This window comes from Lasiosphaeria miniovina, assembly GCF_030549165.1.
Source record: "Lasiosphaeria miniovina strain SMH2392-1A chromosome Unknown B0T26scaffold_9, whole genome shotgun sequence".
In the NCBI taxonomy this organism is placed as follows: Eukaryota; Fungi; Ascomycota; class Sordariomycetes; order Sordariales; family Lasiosphaeriaceae; genus Lasiosphaeria; species Lasiosphaeria miniovina.
This window is the reverse complement of record NW_026848228.1, coordinates 354,375-374,732: the sequence shown is the minus strand read 5'-3', so window position 1 is coordinate 374,732 and position 20,358 is coordinate 354,375. Positions and strand designations below refer to the sequence as shown.

At 56.0% G+C, this 20,358-nt stretch overlaps 6 protein-coding genes across 6 annotated transcripts; 3 read left to right on the top strand and 3 right to left on the bottom strand.

Annotated features, from left to right (window-relative positions):
- Nucleotides 1–402: 402 nt before the first annotated feature.
- Nucleotides 403–4,045, bottom strand: B0T26DRAFT_734285 (P-loop containing nucleoside triphosphate hydrolase protein). The gene is made up of 3 exons (XM_060443187.1): nucleotides 3,364–4,045; nucleotides 3,193–3,253; nucleotides 403–3,121 (listed from the first exon to the last, which is right to left on the bottom strand). Exons 1-3 carry the CDS (start codon nucleotides 3,592–3,594, stop codon nucleotides 849–851), a joined length of 2,565 nt encoding a protein of 854 aa, XP_060289347.1. The 5' UTR covers nucleotides 3,595–4,045; the 3' UTR covers nucleotides 403–848.
- A 538-nt stretch (nucleotides 4,046–4,583) lies between these two features.
- On the top strand, nucleotides 4,584–6,635 carry B0T26DRAFT_757680 (uncharacterized protein; the record flags this gene model as incomplete). Its single annotated transcript, XM_060446282.1, has 3 exons — nucleotides 4,584–5,162; nucleotides 5,234–5,687; nucleotides 5,755–6,635. The coding sequence occupies 3 exons, from the start codon at nucleotides 4,584–4,586 to the stop codon at nucleotides 6,633–6,635; spliced, it is 1,914 nt and encodes a 637-aa protein (XP_060289346.1).
- A 4,371-nt stretch (nucleotides 6,636–11,006) lies between these two features.
- On the top strand, nucleotides 11,007–11,992 carry B0T26DRAFT_527399 (uncharacterized protein). The gene is made up of 2 exons (XM_060435506.1): nucleotides 11,007–11,297; nucleotides 11,439–11,992. The coding sequence occupies exons 1-2, from the start codon at nucleotides 11,138–11,140 to the stop codon at nucleotides 11,897–11,899; spliced, it is 621 nt and encodes a 206-aa protein (XP_060289345.1). The 5' UTR covers nucleotides 11,007–11,137; the 3' UTR covers nucleotides 11,900–11,992.
- A 2,217-nt stretch (nucleotides 11,993–14,209) lies between these two features.
- Nucleotides 14,210–15,765, top strand: B0T26DRAFT_659767 (chaperonin 10-like protein; the record flags this gene model as incomplete). The annotated part of the gene is made up of 3 exons (XM_060438976.1): nucleotides 14,210–14,317; nucleotides 14,500–14,870; nucleotides 14,934–15,765. The coding sequence occupies 3 exons, from the start codon at nucleotides 14,210–14,212 to the stop codon at nucleotides 15,763–15,765; spliced, it is 1,311 nt and encodes a 436-aa protein (XP_060289344.1).
- A 991-nt stretch (nucleotides 15,766–16,756) lies between these two features.
- B0T26DRAFT_734267 (uncharacterized protein) lies at nucleotides 16,757–19,039 on the bottom strand. The gene is made up of 3 exons (XM_060443186.1): nucleotides 18,975–19,039; nucleotides 18,253–18,896; nucleotides 16,757–18,184 (listed from the first exon to the last, which is right to left on the bottom strand). Exons 2-3 carry the CDS (start codon nucleotides 18,542–18,544, stop codon nucleotides 17,193–17,195), a joined length of 1,284 nt encoding a protein of 427 aa, XP_060289343.1. The 5' UTR covers nucleotides 18,545–18,896; nucleotides 18,975–19,039; the 3' UTR covers nucleotides 16,757–17,192.
- Nucleotides 19,040–19,085: 46 nt separating this feature from the next.
- On the bottom strand, nucleotides 19,086–19,819 carry B0T26DRAFT_734264 (Endoribonuclease L-PSP/chorismate mutase-like protein). Its single transcript, XM_060443185.1, has 2 exons — nucleotides 19,559–19,819; nucleotides 19,086–19,485 (listed from the first exon to the last, which is right to left on the bottom strand). The coding sequence occupies exons 1-2, from the start codon at nucleotides 19,663–19,665 to the stop codon at nucleotides 19,170–19,172; spliced, it is 423 nt and encodes a 140-aa protein (XP_060289342.1). The 5' UTR covers nucleotides 19,666–19,819; the 3' UTR covers nucleotides 19,086–19,169.
- Nucleotides 19,820–20,358: the final 539 nt, after the last annotated feature.

Sequence of the window (20,358 nt, the reverse complement as noted above, 5' to 3'; positions counted from 1 at the left end):
GAGTGGTGGAGCGGGGGGACGGGAAGATGGCAGATGAGACTCGCTTTGGTACGCATGTAATAAGTGCCGCACTATGCACGCCTCCAAAAAGACAACTCCAAAAAAAAAAAGGAAAGGAATCGATGCATATTCGCCCGTGCCGTCCGTCCATCCGTCTATTTCCATGAATGGTTGTTGGGAAGTGGGGGTCACGGCACCGGAGCGGGATACGGCAGGACAGGACATGATAGGATAGGACAAGACATTTGAATACCCAGACACTAACTAATTTGTACTACCTCAGCCATATACAATACGCTTTTTTTACATACAAAGTAGCCGGCGGCTTGGCGACAGACACACGCGGGACCGTACGTGTAAAACATGGTCAAAGCGTGCGTTAGCTAGCCACTCTCAGCAACGGCTCGTGCTCGTGCTTGTGCTCGTGCTTGTGCTTGTGCTTGTGCTTGTGCTTGTGCTCGTGCTCGTGCTCGTGCTCGTGCTCGTGCCCTTCGCTAGGCCCGGCCGCAGTCTACCCTTCGTCCCTTCATAGTCGGCCGTCCGTCCAACAAAACGTAGAATACAGAATGTGATACATCATATATGAAAGCCCGTTGACCTTCGGTGAGGGGCGACAGCAGTAGACTCATAACTCATATCCGAGTTGGCCCGGCAGGCTAGTACTAGTTGGACAGCGTCTGTTCCGGTTCGCCTGCAGTCCGCGCGCGTGTACTCGCAAGTACTTGCTCAAGGTGACACTCTCCGTATCAGGTGAACAGATTCTCGAAAATCATAACTAGGCACAGGAACACGGCTATTCGGACCATTGTGATGACAAAGGAGGGCCCCCGACTTCGACTTCGACTAGCCTATAGCCTTGCCTCTTCCAGAGCTCTCTCCCGAGGGCCAGTCACAAGCTCGAAGCCGCCAGGATCCAGCTGCAGCGAGTGGCGACCGCTCGTCATGCTTCGGAGCTGGCTGTCGTACTTCATCATCTCCTTGAGCGGTGCCTTGCCGATGATGTCCAACATGCGGACACCGGCCTTCTTGGGCCCGCGGAGCGACTGCACCGAGTCGTAGGGGCCTGGGGGCACGTAGACCTTGGAGAGGTCGATTCCGCTCTCGCTAGACAAGTCGTAGTCGGGTCGGCGGACCTCGAGCACTTGGCCGCCCCGCCCCGAGACCAGGTCGTGCTGAATTGAGTTGCTTGCTTCCTCGGGGCAGTTGATGTGCACGTTGGAGAAGGGCTCTGAGATGCCGACCTGGCCCTTCGCAAACGCCTCCTTGAGAGCGTCTCGTACTGCGTGTATGGCCGCGTTAGTGATGTGTCCGCCCGTCGACGCGGCTCCGAAAAAGTCTGTCTCAGGATTGAACTCGATGTGGACGTGGCACCTGCCCACGGGAGCATTCCGCCGAGGTCCTCTGGCCAATCCGGCAATTGCGCCGTTGAGCAGCTGCTGGCGCACAGTTTCCGGGTCGAAGGCAAAGCCTTTCATGGCCGTGTTCGCTGGAAGAGGAATGACAATGTGGAAAATGTTGGTATCGCGTACGATGCACGACTCGAGGAGCGATTCGTGCTGGTGGCGCGCCTCGACTGGCTCGAGTGTGACGGTGCAGGCAGCCTTGCCAGGTTTGTCACGAAGAGGCCGGTCATAGAGGGCCCGATGGGGGCCGACTGGTGCGAGGAGGGATTCGGAGTATTCCACCTCAATGTCGCCCCACATTGCCGATTCCTTTTCTATCTTGTAATGGGTCCGGAGCCGGTGCTGCGCAATCTCAAGATGAAGGAGGCCCATGCCAGAGAGGACGAGCTGCTCCGACTTCTCGCCCTTGGTCCAGCGAATGCTTGGATCTTCGCGCGAGAGCTTTTTCAGTGCGTCCTGGATTTTCTCGCTCGCTGTTTTTGTGTAGGGCTCAATGGCAATGAAGGCCACGGCCGGCGGGGTTTCTAGGGCCTTGATGCGGATATTTCTCAACGACTCGGGTGCATTGCTGTGGTGGCCCGGGAACGTGATGAGAGTGTCTCCTGTTCGAGCCGACTTCAGGCCCGTCATAGCGCCAATCTGGCCAGTAGACAAGTGCTGCAGCTCGTTGTAGTCGTTTGCCGACACATTTAAGAGGCTCATTGGCTTTTCAAAGCCGTGGATGTGGCTATTCCACATCTGATTGCTGCGACTAAGGGCGCCGTGGTAGACGCGGGCAAAACTCATCATGCCGCGGCGCGGATCATCCACGACTTTAAAGACATGAGCTATGGCCACGATGGGCGATTGGTGGTGGCTGTGTTTCTTTTTCTTGATCTCCCGCTCAAGAATCTGAGAGAAGGGGAATGCCTTGGTGCCATCTATGATCTGCAGCTCCGGACGGTCCACTGGGCTTGGGAGATAGTCGACAACTGCATCGAGCAGCGGCTGGACGCCAATGTTGCGCAGACTGGCGCCAGCAAACACAGGGCTGAATTTGGCCTCGCCATCCATGATCAAGCGGCGGATGGCCCTCTTGATGGAGCCGGCAGGCACATCTTTCTCATGCTCCATGAACTCGTCCATGAGCGCGTCGTCGTGCTCAGATAGTGTCTCAATGAGGCGGATACGAGCAATTTCAATCTCGGAAGCGAGTGCAGAATTTTCGCGGGCAATGGTTTCCTTGCTGGTGACGCTCATGTGACCGGTACTCGAAAATCTGAGGCCTAGCTCGTGGACGACGTCAATGACGCCAATAAACTCATCCTTGTTCCACCAGGGGATTTGGCACAACAGCGGCCAGGTGGCGAGTCTCGAGGCTATCTCATGCACCGATCTCTTAAAGGATGCACCATCGCGGTCAAGCTTGTTGATGAAGATGAGCCTCGGGATCTTGGACAGTTGTGCTGACTGCCAGACGCGCTCCGTATGGGCCTCAACGCCCTTGACGGAATCAAGGATGCACACGGCGCCGTCGAGGATGGGAAGACAACGGTCAACTTCGTAGCGGAAGTCTTGATGTCCCGGCGTGTCAATGAGGTTAATGGTCTTGGGCTCCAAGCCGGGCGGGCACATGTGCGAGGGCGGCCAGTTGAAAGTGATTGCTGCCGACTGGATGGTGATGCCACGCTCTCTCTCGAGGGGGAGAAAATCAGTGACAGTATCACCATGATCGACATCTTAGACGGAACGGTCAGCGGTCAGCGGGCGGCAGGCCAAGGATCCCAGACTGGGTCGGAAAGCAACATACTCCCGAGATGTCGTGTGCGTCCGCTTTGGAACAGCATGCGCTCTGTGGTCGTCGTTTTTCCCTGCAGGCTGTTAGAGATCAAGAAGGGAATGTAAGGCAACCGGCTTTGGGTGCTGCGAACTGGCAGTCTGTGGCAGCGGCAGCAGCAGCAGCTTTAAGCGACGAACGCACCGCATCAACGTGGGCAATGATGCCAATGTTGCGGATGCCCTCCGTCTTGGGCTCGTGGTTGTGGCCGGTCGCATCGCCATGGACGAGTCTGCTGGCGATGAGGTTGATGCCCTGTCTGGACCTCAGCCCAAACTGCGTATTTGCATTTGCCGGCCATTTAAGGTTCAGCGCGGGCGAGACCAGCAGCCTCTTGCCGTGGCGGCTCCCGCGAACTAAGACGGCCGCGAGCATGGCCAACCAGATTTCTGTGATCGATTCTGGTCTTCTGTGCTCTTTCCTAATTCCTTCGGTGACGCAACTGTGAAACGGAAACCTTTGGTCTGAATTTGGTGGACGAGGGACGGGATGGGGGCCAATATCCGTAGGTAAGGTAGCCTCGAAATGCTGGCCAATCACAGAAGGATTTAAGGCGAGGCGAGGCGAGGCGAGGTGAGGTGAGGGGAATCCAATTAATTGGCACCGCACATCGGATTTACACCCTGCAGTTTCCAAGCTGTGCGATGACACCAGCAGGCATGCCCTTTCAGTGGAGCTAAGTGAAGGAGGATTAATTAGGGATTCAGGCTTCAAGACGAAAGGCACAGCAGGGATCGGAGCACTTTTGTGTTGCCCGGATGTGGAAAGAAAGGACGAGGTCAAGGTGAGGGTGAGGTGGGTGAGAACAGAATGAGGGTGAACCCGGTTTCTGTAGTGGAGTTGAAGGTTCACACCTTAACGGTTTTGAGGTGGCCCGTGCGGCAGCTACCTTCCAGGGCACAGTGCCTGCCGCCTACATTCAGGTGCTCTCCACTGGGCTGGTGTGGGGCGAGGCGGCGACCCTGGCAGCCTGGCAGCCTGGCACCTGGGCTGTTGAGCGGCTTGAGCCATCCAGGAGGTGACGGACAGCGGCTGGATGCGGAGCCCGCCCTCCTCACCACCCCGACCGCCCGACGGCCTGAACCTCCCCAGGTGTGCAAGCCGCGCAACGCCCGCCCCGTCAGCGTCTTTGCTTGCCAAAGACTTTAAGCCTCAATCAGCCAAACGCCGGTCGAGAATTCATATCGATTTTACTGAATACAGGCACTACGTAGCAGCAAAGGATCGCGCAGTAGCAAATTCCCGCTCTCTTGCGCATTTGTTGCAATTCTCGGCCCCCTCGGCCCCCCTTCGAGTCTCGAGACGACCCCGACCCCCTTGCCAATCACAGGCCTTTTTTTATCAATCAACATCGACAGACGGCCATGGACTACAGCACATCCATACACGATGCAGAGCACGCTGCCGAGGCGTCGCCATGGGGATCACCCAGCGCATCTCCCCAGCATAATCGCACAAACTTCGCCGCCAGTATCGCCGCCGCCGACCCCCCCGCCTCCCCGTTTCGCTACCCGTCCCAGACCTCGGGCGGCCACCTCCACTCCGAGCACGACGACGGCGGGTTTGGTGTAGGTGACAGCGAGAGCCGCCGCCCAGACACGGCTAGCACCATCTCCGGCGCCGACCCCTTTACCGCGTCCACAATGTCCGACGATTCTGCCCTGCCTGCCCACCAGAGTTCCCGACCTCAGGTCTTTTCAACAAGGCAGCAGGCGCCGCTACCTCAAGGACCGCCGGAACAGGTCGGGAAGCCCGCTGGGGACTACGAGCCCCAATCACGAGACCAGCGGCAGAACCATCAACCGCAGCAGCAGCAGCAACAACAACAACAACAACAGCAGCAGGTCCGGAGACCGACGCAACCGCAGTACAAGCTGCAGGCTAAGATTACTGGGCTTGAACGTACCGGGCGCAAGGATCCAATCCTGAGATTCGATGTTCACGTACGTCCTCGAATGTTCAGGCCTGTGATTAAAATCCGATTTGTACTTTTTATTGGCTAACTACAATGTAGACAAACCTGCCAAGCTTCCGGACGACCCAATATCGCGATGTCCGCCGTCTACACTCAGAATTTATCAAGTTGGCCGAGCACCTCATCTCGGCAAACCCCGAGGCCCTGGTCCCCGCCGTACCGCCGGCGCTGACGTCGGCCGGCGCAGGTACCGACGAGGACGAGGCCAGGGTCAAAGCCTTGCTGCAACGCTGGTTCAACTATGTCTGCGGCAACGAAGTTCTTATGAGGGACGATGAAATGGTGCTGTTCGTCGAAAGCGACTTTGGCTACAGTCCCATGGTAAAAAAAAAGCAGCCTGCCACCGGCGTGCGCCGGAAGATCCTCAAGCAGTTTGCCCCGCCTCCCGATGACACACCCGAGCTCGCCCAAGCGCGCCCCATCGTCAAGCTTTTCTACCTGGGTGCCATGGATGCCGGGCACAAGGTAGACAAGCTCGTCAAATCGCGGAGAGGTAAATCTTTCTCTTTTCCCGAGTGATGCAAGTTACTAGAGAGCTAACCTTGTGACCCCAATGACAGGGCTGGGCCTCGCCGAGTCCGAATTTGGCGTCAAGCTCGGGAGCATGAATGTGCAAGAGCTGCACCAGGGCCTCGCCAATGCCTACCGCAAGCTCGGCAAGGTGGTTCAAACGGTTGGTGACTGCCATGCCGCCCAGGCCACGGCCGAGGCGACGACTATTGGGGATCCGTTCCAGTACCACTCGCAGGACGCCTTCATTGTCAAGGAAACCCTGACAAACCGGCAAATTCTTATCCGCGAGTTCCTTCAGGCCCAGGAGAATACGCGGAGCAAGCTCAATGCCGCCGACCGCCTCAAGGCCAGCTCCAACGTGCGCCGCGAGAAGGTGGACGAGGCGATTGCGAGCCTGGACGAGGCGCGCCACAACGAGAGCGCCCTCTTCCAAAAGACGACGCGCGTCACGCAGAACCTCGTTTACGAGCGCCGTAAGTGGTTCGCCCGCACTGCCGCCGACCTCCGCCTGACCATCCGCGAGTACGTGCTGCGCGAGATCGATGCCGAGCGCCGCACCCTGGCCCTGCTCGAGAGCGTCCGCCCCGACATCCGCTCCATCGACGCCAGCGGCGGCCTGAGCCGTCTCGGCCGCGAGAGCCACCCGCCCACGCGCCGCACCAGCCTCGCCGCGTCGCAGGGCCCCAAGGGAGACGCCTGGAGCGGCGTCCCCCGCCGCACCGACACGGTCAACCGCAGTATATCGGGCAGCCTCGCCGGCCTGGCGGACGACGAGGGAGCTGAGGCAGAGGAGGGCGACCAGAGCGGGCGCGCGAGGGCCACCAGTGGTGCACGCGCTGGGGGTCTGCCCGGCCTTGCCGAGGAAGATGACGAGGACCGCATCGACGCCAGGAACGCGGCCAGTCGGTTGGCCACCAGCACCTTCTAGAATTATAACATGGCATGGCAATACGAATCAAAGGGCTCGATCCCACCTTTCTAATCCGGCAGGTGAGAAAAGAAGCCCACCCAAAAAATAACGAATAAAAACAAGCAAGATAGGGGCGGAGACGTTTTCTGTCTGGGCCTTTTGTAATTGATAGCGTGCGAACGGGGAGATGAGTTGTACAAGGGGGAAGAAAAGCCACGCCAGGCCAAAACAGCGTATGCACAAAGGTGGTGTTCCGTGGGCCTTGTTTATTCGGAATGGTCATAGCCTCTGCTACTCCTCTCTTCCTTTGACTGCTCCTCCCCTCTCTCATAGCACAGCCTCACCCTTGCTCTGCTGGTTGGCTGGCTGGCTGCTACTCTGTATAGCCCTCAGACCCAGAATATTGAATCCGGTGCAAGGAAGCTTTACCTTGCTTTATGACTCCTACCATACACCCATCCATCCCAACCCATGCCCGTCAAAATAATAGTAAAAAAGTAGAGAGGTTTCGCCCGAGGCTAAAAATGCGGGATGTTTCTTGTTTTTCACGCTCCCATTCCGTTTGTGTACCCACACCTTTTCCTCCTAACCTTAGCCTCTGCCGCTTGCCGTTTTTCAACGGGTAATGCTTGGCCAAGGTCGCGCGCTCGAGCAGATCGTGCTGGAGACTTCCGTCCCTCCCACATGAGCACCCAAGCGCCCAGGCCTAGACCTGGACGCACCCGGCGCATGGCCATCCCTCGGATGGGGGGCAAACAGGCCTCCCCCCAACTTCCCGGCTTGACATCCGGGGGCGCGGTCCCCAGCTTGTGGGGCAGGGGGATCAAAGGAGCTACGAGTGATGTAGCGGTGACTTTAATATACATAGGGTAGACGTAAGTACCTTACCTACTTACCTAGCTATACATAAAGTATCTACGCTGGCTTTTCTCCGAATGATGCCGAACTTCGGAACGCCGATGCCGGTGTGGCAACCCCTTTTCACCAAGTATAGGTATCTGGGCGGTCTTGCTTTCTTCTCCATCAAACTGCACGCTGTGTTGTAGCACACCTGTTCGTTCTCGAACGCAACTCACAATACAAGCCTTGGTTTGGGTGCTCTGGCTTATCAAATATCTGGAAGCTGCTGCAACTCTGCACGCTCACCGCTCCGATGTTGTTCGGTTGATGGTTCTCAGGCAGACGACGGAGGTGAGGTAGATGATTTGTCGTTTGCTGTAGGAGGTCCTACGAGACCAGTCACTAAGCATGTGCCGGACGCCACCAAGTTCTGGGGAGGATTACCCCCGCCCTCGGGACCCCTTTGGCGGTTCGGAAAGTAGAAGCCGGTAGTATGGCGTGCAGCTCACCATGATGTTATGGCCGGGGTTTCTGACTGCCTGGCTGCGGCGATGACTTGTTTGCCGGCTTCTGCTGCTGCTGATCTAGAGACTGCGGTGGGGAATAAACATCAAAAACGAAGGATAACCCTGAAACGAATGAGTAAGGCATGCCTGCAGGAAGGACTGTCTCCGCCGCAGCCTTACGTCAGTGTCTCCGGGGAGTCCCTTGCGCCATCCGATGCAGAGCTGCGAGAAGCAAGGGTTGTGACGTTACCCGTGACGAATCTTGTATGGTCTCCAAGCGGCGTAGATGGACATCTGCCTTGCAGAGTTCTTGCCGGAATGCCATCCCCGGAGAACCGCCCCTCGTGAGAACAGGATGTATACGGCTGTAAACCAAAAGTAGGAGGAGATCGTATATTTACCTTTATTCATAGTTGCAGGCCGGAGGCTAGCGCTTCACCGGTTTCTAACTCGGAATTGAATGCCTAGAAACCAGCCAAGTGCCGGGAGAAGAGACGAAGTGCACGGCCGAGTATAACCCGATACCCGAAGACGCCTCATATCATTGCCGCCATCAGATAGTCTGGCGAGTCTCAACAGTGATGATTAGCCACGCCCAGTTTTGGCGCCAATAGCCAGGGATAGATCGACAGTAGCTAATGCAAAGTCGACAATACCTCCCGGCACGCGTGCGTGTTTTGGGACAAACCCAGGAGAGAAGGGGAAAAAAAAGCAAGCCTGTTTGCAAGAGCCGGTAAAGGGGAGCTAGCTGGAAAACACCAGCCGGCCGGCGTCCCGATAACACGGTTTCTTGAGCGTCGGCGATAATAGAGGATGCCGTCTGCGCCATGGCAGAGTCCGGATTTCCTCATCGAGACACCCTCTAGCCAGGATTGGAGAATGTGCGACGTGGCACACCGCTGGGCAATGCTGCTTTGTGGATAACAGAAGGACGGCATGAAGCTGTGCCATCCGCTTGCACAGGCCGAGCGCGCATGTTGCGAGGTTGTTTTTCTTCGTTTTCCTTTCGACGGCCACCTCGGCCGGCGAGTTTCACTGAGCTCGTTCGTTGTCTGGTCCGAGAACCCTAGTGGCTCCACATGACCCATCCCTCTCGTCGTTTTGCGGTGAATCGCGGGGCCGGGCTTCGGAATCATCAGCCAGTCTGTTTCTTCCATTCTCCCTTTCGAAAGTGAGCCGCCAGCCGACTGGCCCGACCCCAAATTTCCCCAAACACGGCTTGCACCCCTGAAAAGAAGTGGCGATTGGTCCATGTATGGTTGGGGGGGCCGTCGCTCGTGTCCCGTCCAAAAATATGTGGAAAGGCAGGAAGCAAGTCCCGAGCGTAGCTCCGGGCGGTTCTGTTGAAAAAGTAAACCATTGACCGCTGATAAGGCAGGACGTTATCAGCGCTCGGCTCGGCGTGGTCAGGGTGAGTCGATCAAAGACGCCATCGATCGCCGGCAGATTCCCCTACTGCCGCAACTGCTTTCAAAGTCTTGATAAGCCGTCTCGACAAATCTCTGGCTTCTTCGTCTCCTGGATCGGCTGGATGGCAGCGGATCCCAAACGGGCTGGCCTCTTGGGCTGGCCGCAGGGCTCTGGGAGCCCCCTTTGAAAGGCTTCCACACCTCCCACACATTCCATGGGCCCTGAGTGGGTGGGAGAAGACAGCAGGGACTGGAGGAAAGAGCGTAGAACAAACCGACGCAGCGCGGCACTGGCCCTCTCTCTCTCTGGTTTCCAACGGGTATGACGCGGGCGGGCGTGGCAATTGCGGCTGCCCAAGCGATATCTATCCAGGCCCGTCCCAGCGTGGCTGGCCGTCTGTCCGAATTGGATCAGCAGCTCTTGTGCCCGTTTCATGTGGCAGATGGAGGTAGAAGGGAACCAGTGTGGGCGGCGACGGCAGGCCCCTGCCCCTGTCTTGCCATGTGCACATGTTTCGCCATAGGGCCGGCAAAATGGGAGGTGCATATGGGATTCATTTGACCCCCAGCTTGACAGGGAGCTAGGCCGTGGTTCCTGAGAGCCATAGTGGGCGCTGGGATCCGGTCCGTGCTCGGTAACGATTCGTCATTCGCGATTGTTGAGTCGGGCTGGCTGGAGTGATCCTCGCAGGGCATGTGTCCGAATTAGGACAGAGCCTGCAAGAACCATCTCGGCCAGACCGCTACCGGGCCGTTTGAGGAGCTCAACCTTGGACTGATGTAGGATTGGGGTCACCTACTGCTATATGTGGGGTGGGAGTTGGAGACCCTTCCACAGGATGGAGATCAGTCGCATCCAATGTATGTATGTACTGTAATGTACATAGGGGGCGGGGCAGCGAGGGATAGTCTCTTCTTCCCCCCCCCCCTCTCACCACGGCTGGCGAGCTGTCGTGTCCGAGTTGAGCCATGTCATCCATGAATGGTATGACTCCAGATTGTATGTCTCCATGATGGCGCCAGCGATGGCCGTCTTAAGGCGGAGGGAGCCAAAAATTTGGCAATACTCGACCTCGAAAGGTAGGCAGGTTGGGGTAGCACTCGGCAGGTCCACTGTGCGGAGACACATCCGCAGACATTGCGACAGGCAGGAAGGAGATAGCTTAGATGGGGGATCGATGTTAAGGTAGTGCAACTTCAGCTGCAAGCTGCTGGTGCTGCTCTGGTGCTCCTGCTGGTGCTGCTCTGGTGCTCCTGCTGGTGCTCCTGCTGGTGCCCCTGCTGGCTGGCCCTACTCGTCGTTCCGGGTGTATCAGTAGTGGCTTCCTGGAGAAGGAATGGCATGGCCCGGTGTGCGTGAGTTGAGTGCGAGGCGGGCGAATAGTCCAGCCAGCGGCTCTCTCGCTCGCTCCCTCGCTCGCTCTGCGCAATCGGCGGTCGAGTTGGCAGCCTGGGCTGTTTGTTGGTGTCTTCTGGCCGTAAGTGCATATCCGTACATACATACATCACCACATACCTAAGGCACCTACCTACCTTAGCTAGGTAGGTGGTTACCCGAGATGGTGCGTTGTGGTACTTGCAACATCCGCTGCCATTGCAGTCGCTCTCCTTTTCGCCGGCGAGTTCTGGTTTTTCTGTGGAAGATGGATGCAGTGAGGTGTTTTTTGTTGGAAATGAAGTCGAGATAGAGTTGAGGTTTACAGCTGCCGAAAAGAGGCGCAATGGTGGCTTCAACCGCTAACGGCAGGCAAAAGTGAGACATAAAATGGAAGTGAGCCGAGCAACGTGGGGATGGCGTAGGTACTTCTTTTGCCGAGTTTCTCTTCAGGTTGTGTGTACTTCGTACGTGTGTTTTCTTTTCTTCTTCCAAGCGGGTCTGCCTCTTGGAAACTTCCGAATCCAATGCCTAAGGTACCTTAGATACGGTATGTACCTTCCCTTACCTAACTTCAGACTCGAGTTCAAATCCGTCTTGGGAAGGCACGCTCTGTCGTAGTCAAGGCATCCGATTTCACTGTTTGGTTGCTCCTTCTTCGACTGAGCTGCCCTGTGTCCGGATCATTTAGTTTTTTCTAGATTCCAGGCCGCTCTTTTTTCTTCTGCCGCTGTCTTGGGTTCCAACTCCCGTCTTCCATCTACGTACTACATAGCAGTAAGCACCTACTGTACAATACAGTACATGGGGGGTACCGACAGGCCTCGTCATCGACGCAATTCGCAGCCCAGATGCGCGAACATCTCAGGCCCACTCACACTGGCCTCTGGAACCCCTGCACCTCTCTGGTCCAGTATCTTGACAACCCGCCCCTCCCCTCCACCGACGCCTCACTCGCGGCGATGTCGATACGAATGCTCCGTGATCGTGATGGGAGTGGTGAGCCAGTTCCGCACTCAGCATAGGAATTGCACACCCTCTTCTTACGCACCGTCGAAACGCGAAACGAGGAATGCCCTGGGGTATGGAGAGAAAGAGAGAGGGAAAAGGAGCAAGGGCTTCGAGCGGAGAGGCGACGAGAGAGAGAGATAGAAGAAAAAACGGGACGACGCCACTGCATATATGATATAACATCATATCCCCGGGAGCTTTCACTAGCAGCCGGGAGTTGCGCAGCCTCGCTAAGGGCTGGAACATCGGGACTAGGCTGGTAGGTTGGTTCCGTCTGATATTGCCTGGACCACTACCAAACTGCCTACCTTATTAGCATTGGATGGATGTGTATTCTTTGCCTCCGTCTCACTACTCGCGACACGATGCTTCTCTGCCCCAAAGCTCCTTTGGTCCTTCTCCAATCTCCAACCTTTCCATACCTCCATACTAGTCCCCCCATTCCCATTCCCATGCCCATGCTCATGCCCATGCTCATGCCCCGCCATCCATCGCCCGGGTGGGCGGCTGCCGGTCTCTGGGGTTACATGTTCGCCATCACTTACATGATGTCGCAGAGTGTAGCTCGACTTAGCTGTGTACCTTCCTACGAGGTACCGTACCTGTCTCTACCGCCTGCTCGCGCCAAGGCGGTTTGGTTGCCTCGACGGCCTGAACGGTGGACGGCGAGTTGATGGCTGTATGCACGAAACATTGGGCGGCATACGTCGTCGTCCCAGTGCTAGCATCTCTCTCGAACCCCACCCTCCCGCGCCGCCCGAACTGGATTATACCGTCCTAGCGGTCAAGTACACAAGTATCTGCATGGCTGCTGCATGGAAGCAAACCTCGATACCGCCTGCATCGCGGCCCCGGCACCCGCAGCTCGTCTCGCTCGGAAAGCACACAATTCGTGCGGCCAGAGTTTGAACTTGCTCGCCAGCGCCAGCGCTCCACCCGGACGGCTCAGACTGCCCCAGACAGGAAAGACCCTCGCCCCCAGAGCTCCCGCTTTTGCTCCTGAAATGGGCTTCGCTGGCGCCCATCACCACTCACACACCCCCGTCTCTGGTACAGTGCTGCCCCAGTACGGTACCTAGGGTAGGCTATGTATATATCTACCTACTAGGTCTAAAGTGCAACCATGCCGCCTTGCACCCCAAGGTAAGGCCGGGACAGCTACGCGCATGGAGTCCCTAGCTTGACCAAGGACAGGGGCCGCGGTACGTATCCCGCCGGTCCCGTAAGTCGGGCTTAGTTGTGGGTTGCCAATGGCTGCCCCTTGACCTTGGAGACTTAACAAAATATTGCCGTACCTAGACGGTCTGCAGAAGACGGGCTTCGTGCTTCTAGGTCTCGAGTGATGTGCTGCTCCGGGCGCAACATGTGGCGCTGGTGGAGTCTTATGAGCACCTGCAGCTCGACTTCGGCTCCGGCTGAAGCTCTGGATCTGGTTCTGGCTCTGGTTCTGGCTCTGACTCTGACTCTGACTCTGCTCTGGCTCTGGCCTTGGATCCCCTGGCTTTGGCTCCTCTAACTATGGCTCTAGGTCTGGCTCTCGCCCTGGCTCTGGGGTTGACAGCTCCCCTACCCTGCCATGCCGTCCAACGTCAATGGACATGGATACTGGGTTATCCTGCCGAAGGAGCGTCCTGGTTGTCTGGTCGCTAACCTGCTTGCATGTAGTTCTCCCGAGATTATGGGGCTTCTCTGAGCCTCTTCCTCCCCCAGCGAGATAACTAGTCGATATCTAACTGGTGAAGCTTGGACGGCGTAATGCTTTGGCTCCAAGCCAGAACCGCCTTCACGTCCGCCCCTGTGCCTTGCCGTTCCCTCGAGCCTCCGTTCCCTCCTAGCTTCTCGAACCCTGGACCACGTCCATCTCGGATTGGCACACAGCAGCACGTCAGTGATTCATGTCATGGCGGTCAAACCGTCAATATCATATTTAAGTGTGGGGGTCCTTCCCGGCACCTGTCCTTGAGCTCGTGGCTTTTGCCAGTTTTGCTACATCTCCCCCGATTCTCGCTCGGCCTTTCCCCTTGGCCCAGTCCGCCAGGCTCTTTGAATCTCTTTACTACTCAGAGTCTTCCGAGAACCTTCTCGCTCGTCAGTGTCCAGACTGCCTACTCTGCCTGTTGGAGGCCTTTGGTTATTGCCCGCCGCCTATTGTGCACCACTCCGCCCTCAACCACGCCCCGGGCCCGTCCCCCCTCCTCCTCCTCCCCCCCCTCTATTGGTGTCGAGGTAGAGCCACACCAGAACCTGCCTTGACGAGCAGGCAAGACGTTAGACTACGTCCTCAGCTGTGCTCCCGGGCACCGTGACCCCACGGGGACGCCCCTCTCTGGCCAGCCCCTGAGCCAATCCCGCTGTCCCGCTGCCTTGTCTCGCCCTGCCCTCAAGCCAACCCCATACTATCCCACTTGTGCATCCCACTCCATCCCACGCCCTCGTCGTCATCCCCTCAAGATGGCGCCCTCCGCGACTGGTGAGACGGCGCCAATGCATCTACCCGTCACCTCGAAAGCTTCAACCATTAATGCATCTGTCCTGCATGGCCCACAGGATTTGCGATTGGTAAACTCCCTCTCTCTCCTCTCACCCCCCCCTGTTCTGCCCCCCAAGATCTTAGATCTTACGGTTACACGAAAAAAGGGGTCGGGTCTCGTTATTTTTGGACCCGCCTCGCTCGCTAGGAGATTTTATCCACCCCCTCGGTACCCGTCGTTAGGTTTGCTGACAACATCCTTCAACCTCAGGAGCGCCGAACTATCGAGGAACCCAGCATCGGCGAGCTGCAGATTGCGGTCAAGACCACGGGAATCTGCGGGTCTGACGTTTCCTATTACAAGAAATTTGCCAATGGCGACCTCTGCGCCTGCATGCCCCTGTCGCTCGGCCATGAGTCCTCTGGCACCGTTGTCGCCGTTGGGCCTCAGGTCTTGGGCTTCAGCATCGGTGACCGCGTGGCCCTCGAGGTTGGCGTACCCTGTGGCCAGTGTGGTATCTGCCGTAAAGGCAGATACAACCTTTGTAAGCGCATGAGGTTTAGGAGTAGCGCCAAATCGGTCCCCCATTTCCAGGGCACGCTCCAAGAGCGCATCAATCACCCAGCCATTTGGTGCCATAAGTTAGTCCCCGCCGACACCCCGAAGACAACACTTCATGCAAGTACTAACATCTCCCTACTTAGACTCCCTGAAAACATCTCGTTCGACGCAGCTGCTCTGCTCGAGCCGCTTTCGGTTGCCATCCATGCTGTTAATCGGGCTACTCCAGCCCCTGGATCTACAGCCTTGGTCATTGGAGCGGGCACCGTTGGCCTCCTCACGGCTGCCATGGCCCGGCAGTCCGGCTGTGCGGCCGTGACCATCGCAGATGTTGACCAGGGCCGGGTCGACTACGCCATCTCCCGAGGGTTTGCGACTCACGGCTACGTCGTGCCGCGGCCGCTCCACACATCGTCAAGCAGCTCGTCGATTTACAACAGCAGCAACTCGGGCACGTCAACTCCGTTCGACGTCGGCATCATGACGCCAGCGAGCACTCTCTCATTTCAGAGCCACCTCGACTCGGCCAAGCTGCTCGCTGCCGACATGCTGTCGCTGACACACGCCGGTCCCACCAGCCTCCTTGCCGACGATGAGGACAATGGTGTTGACGTCACCTTTGAGTGTACTGGCAAGGAGATCTGCATGCATACATCTCTCTATGCCACCCGTCCCGGCGGCAAGGTCATTATGGTTGGAATGGGCACACCAATACAGACCCTGCCCATGTCGGTAGCTCACCTCCGCGAGATTGACATACTTGGTATCTTCCGCTACGCCAACACGTATGCCACCGGTATTCGGCTCCTCTGTGCCCAGCGGCGCGGTGGCCCCGGGTCCATTCTTCCCAGCCTGGATGATATGATCACACATCGGTTCAAAGGCCTACACGCCGCCAAGGGCGCGTTCGAACTGGCTAGCCGCACAGTAGACGACAACGGCAACCTAGTTCTCAAGGTTGTTATCGAGACCTAATCTCCCATTTTTTATTTTTATTTTTTCCTACCCGTCAAGGTTTCATTGCAGCTGTGGTACGTATGCGTGTTTTCTTGGTGATGGAGCAAGGGCGATATAGACTGGACGGGTTGGGGCGGGTACAAAGAAGTTTGGGATGAACACGACTTATGGCGAGGGTTGGTTGAAAGAGTCGGTGGGAAGGAGTTAATGAAACGGCAATTTTCTCTCAGTCATGTTCATATTTTTCCCATGGTGCTCTTCTCTTTTCTACCTATGACTCAACGCCCCTATGTATCATTTTTCTCTTTTTTCATTCCATTTTCTTTTGGTAGAGTGCGAGACATTTCTATTTTTTTGTGGTTCTTTTCTTCCTCTTCAGGATGATTTTGCGGGATACTACGACTAGTATTTCTTCAGCTACTCCTTTTTCTCGCGCAACGTCTTTATATTTTCTCTTTCTTTTTCAACGGCCGATACGAAGACAGACAGGGCAACAACAGACAGAAAGGCGCAGAGGAGACTTGGATGGCGGCGGACCAAGAGAAGAAGAGATAGGCGACGGCGGCGGGGAACGGACACATAGACAGACCGTACCGTGGAGATACCTATTTACTTGTGAACTAAGATTTTTTTTTTGATTTTCTTTTTGGCCTTTATGTACCGCGATCCCACCCCCCATCCATCCACTTTGATACGTGTGTGGTTGGTTCGTTCGTCAGCAACTACCTATTCATTAGCTTGGAAGTATCAAGGCCTCAACTCAACTCTACGCCTGATCATTATGCGACTCACCACTGCTTAATGTCCTACTACCCTGCTTGGTGTACACATCAAATTGACACGAGTGAGCACTGATCAAGTGCGTATGGAAGTCGCTCCTCGATGGAGTTAACGAACAGAAAAAAGTGATCTCAAAGAAAAAAGAAATTAAGTGATACCCTTAGATCTAGAATGGCTCGAGAGGTAGAGAACAGTATTAGAGTGTCATCGAGTCAAGTTGGGAGGATTTCACATATATGTAGTGACATCTTTATCTTCAAAGGAAGAGGCAGACCTTATTCACCGTTCTAAATGCCCAGCGACTCTCGCCAAAGAGGGTTTTTGGCCGAATCTACAGAATCGTTTACTTGTTAGACTAACTCCTAGCCAAGCACCATATCCCTGATAGCTATCTCTATGCTGCTGCTTGATGCAAACACGGCTTCCCGACTTGGCTACGACGCAGTGCAAACTTCTCCAAATAGAAGAGCTCCTGCAGGCGCCGACAGCACTGCGGCAGTGTGAAGGTGGCTAGGTAGTATTTATCCTCTGAAAGAATGCCTTGACGCGCCATGCAGATGCAACGTTTATTCCCTCATCACCTCCATGTAAATAGAGAGAGGCTATAGTTCTCTGGTATAGGTAGATACTAGGTTCTCCCTCTATCCTCCCAGCTCATTAAAAACCTACAACATATCTACTGCGCCACGGGAATAGTCCATACCCATACTCTGTTCCATTTGGCTTTGCCGCGACCGTTGGACTTTGGCGGATTCGACGATGGCAAATCTCTTTCCAGTCTCACGGATCTCGGCAGCGCTAGATAGGATATCGGATATGAGCGCGATTAGCTTGACGTCGTTTGTCTCCTTCAGGACCTCCTTTTCCATGTCTTTTAGTCGCTGTCCAGACGATGCCAACCCTAGATTTGTGACAAGGGCGTTTATTTGCCGCAGTATGTTGTTTGAAGGGGCGGTATACTTCCCAGCCGAGGACTGCGCCACCTGGGCGGCGTCTCCGGTGTTCAGTCTACCCGAGACGAAGTCGGGCGGGAGCTTTTCCAAGTAGGCCACCACGAGGTCGACCCGAGACTTCATCATCTTGACGGCGTTGAACTTGGCCTGCAGCGCCGACATGTACTCGGCTTCGTCTTTTGTGAGGTTCGCGTCGGGGTTTGCCGCCGTCGACTTCGTGTTCTCGCGTGTCACAGCACGCCGCTTCCCCTTTCCGTCATCAACGGCCACCTTCCTCTCAAACTGTTCGAGGATGCGCTTCTCCCGGTCGCTGACTGTGGCGTTGGCGCCGCCGTCGCGGATGAACTGCATAGAGATCATCTCGGCCTCGCCGATCTCGGTGCTGTACGGGAGTTCGCGGAACCTAAGGACCTGCTTGGCGGGGTGAACCTCGGGATCCTTCATTTCCTTGTCTCCGTCATCGCGATCGCTCTTAGGAGGCTGGCCGTCGGCTTCAAAGTTGCTCTCGTAGATTGTAAGGGGCAGCGAATCCCCAGCGGCTGGGCGCCCAATCTCGAAAACATGAATGCCGAGCAAAATGGCAGACTCGTTTTGGCTAATGATTTGTTGGTGGATTGGCAGATGTAATGGTGTTGGGCCGATTTTGTCTACAAGCGAATACCACCCGACGAGATCAAGACCCCGGTCCTTGTGCACGAGTTTCACTAGATAATGGGTACAATCAGTATTAGTAAACCGCGGTGATGGTGGGCGGGCGAAGGGGGGCGCCAACTCTGCTCGAGACGATCCTGGAACCACTGGAAATCGAGCTCGTAGAACCCATCCTGATTCTTGGCCGTCTTGCAGCTGAAGCTGTGCTCGATAGTGATCTCGCGGCCATTTTGCTGGCCGAGCAAGGCGCCGACAATGGCGCCCCTGTAGCCCCGCTGAGAGCTGCGCGTGATGTAGTCGGAGATCTCTAGAATGGGCAGGGGGTGTAAAGCGACCTGGAGGCCTGAGTCTGACGATGGCTGGGCCGAGATGAGTTCGTTGACTACTTTGTCGTCGACTACTTTGTAAGGCATCTTGGTATTCTGATCGGCAGCTAGCTGCCCGGGCGCGTCTCGATCTCGGGACAAGCTCCTCCCTCAGGCAAGGCAAGCCCTTGTCGTGTGCTTGGGGAATCTGGAGGTTTCTCTGATTGAAAAGGAAAGAATATACGGCGGTAATTCCCAGACTGTGCTCTAACTCTTGAATCAGAATCTATGCCGTAGCTTTCGTTGCCGGGTCGGGAGGGGTTGAAGTTGCTTGGTGGGTGAAGAGGAAGCAGTGTTCGGGCTTCAGCGGACGGCCATTGAGCAGTGGCAGCAGATGCAGGGCTGCAGTGGGAAGCTCAGCCTTGCCCCGCACTATCCGTACATACCAAGACCAAGCAAGCTACATACCGCGCCTGCCAAGTTAGCGCGGGATACGGGACGGGCTTCAGGGTTCCTTCCAATTTAGGGTTTGGCCCACCTCATTTTGTGGCTTGTGCGCCCAGTGGGGTTAGGTTTTGGATCTTATCAGGCCAGGGAGGAAGAAGGATCCTTGGGATGGTGGGATGGATGGATGGACTTGACGAAAGGGAGATGACTAAGGTAATTGAATTTATAGTAATTGGTAGGCAACGTCTACTTCACTCCCTCACTGGCGCACTCCATTTCCTGTCAATCACAGCCAGCTGGACAAGTCTGCCTCGGGCGTCGTTTGCTCCGTCTTCCTCGCCGTCACCTCGATCTCAATCTTCATAATCTCTTCCATCAGCCCGGCCTGGATCATGGTAGCCGCGGGGCGTATGTCGCGCAGCCACTTCTGCAGCACCGGCCAGGTGCTGGCGAAGTCGGCGCGGTCTGGCAGGATGTACCGGACCCTCACAATGTCCTTCAAAGAGGCTCCGGCCTCGGACAGGGCCAGCGCAATGTTCTTCATGGACTGCTCGGCCTGCTCGACCACGTCGTCGGATATGCTGCCAGTCTTGTAGTCGTATCTTCTTGCCATAACCACGACAGCCGTCATTAGCCCTGTCTGGTTTCCATTCCATCGTAGAACATAAAACGTACCCGGTGCACCCTGACACAAACACAAACTCGCCGCTCACCACGGCCCTCGAGTAACCGATCTTGGACTCGAAAGGCGATCCGGAGCTGATGAGTTTCCGTGATGCCATGTCTTCGGTTTGTATGCCGTCTTGCGTAGGCGGTGGCCTATGTCAAGTATATACGTTTTGATGATTTATTTATATGCTGAAAACAGAAAGATATGGCCTCTCTTGCTCATCTGTTCACTAGGCCGCAGTGCATGGGGGCCGTATAATGCCAATGAATGAAGGAGTCATTCTTCTGACTAGGTACCTACCTGAGGCTAGCTTAAATTTGTCTTATGTAGCCCTAACCCTGGCCATGCATCAGTTCTGCCCCTTTTGTTGGCGATCGCTTTTCTCCCCCCTAAACACAGGCCAGGCAGGCACGCAAGATAAGCGAGCAGAAATAACCTAGTAGTGTCTCCTGTCTCATGAAGTGCCATTGTTCTCCCTGACCAACGTACTGCTTCGAAGACGGTATCCAACAGGGTAACGGGCGCCTGTTGACCAAGTAGAATGTCTGCACTTGATAGCTCTGTTTGGCGCCATGAAAAGAAGGTAAACAAATGGCCGTACCTTTTCTGCCAGGTCTGCAAAAGGACCTAGGACTAAGGGAAAAATCACGACGCTAACAAGGCTGTCGACCTTCGGTATCAAATGATCGAATGAGAAGCTGGCTAGCGTTTGATCGGGTGCATAAACTCGAAGCTGGCGCAAACCAGGGTCGAGCGAGGTCGAGGAGAACATGGAGAGCGCCTTGGATCCGACTCAGATCGGCCC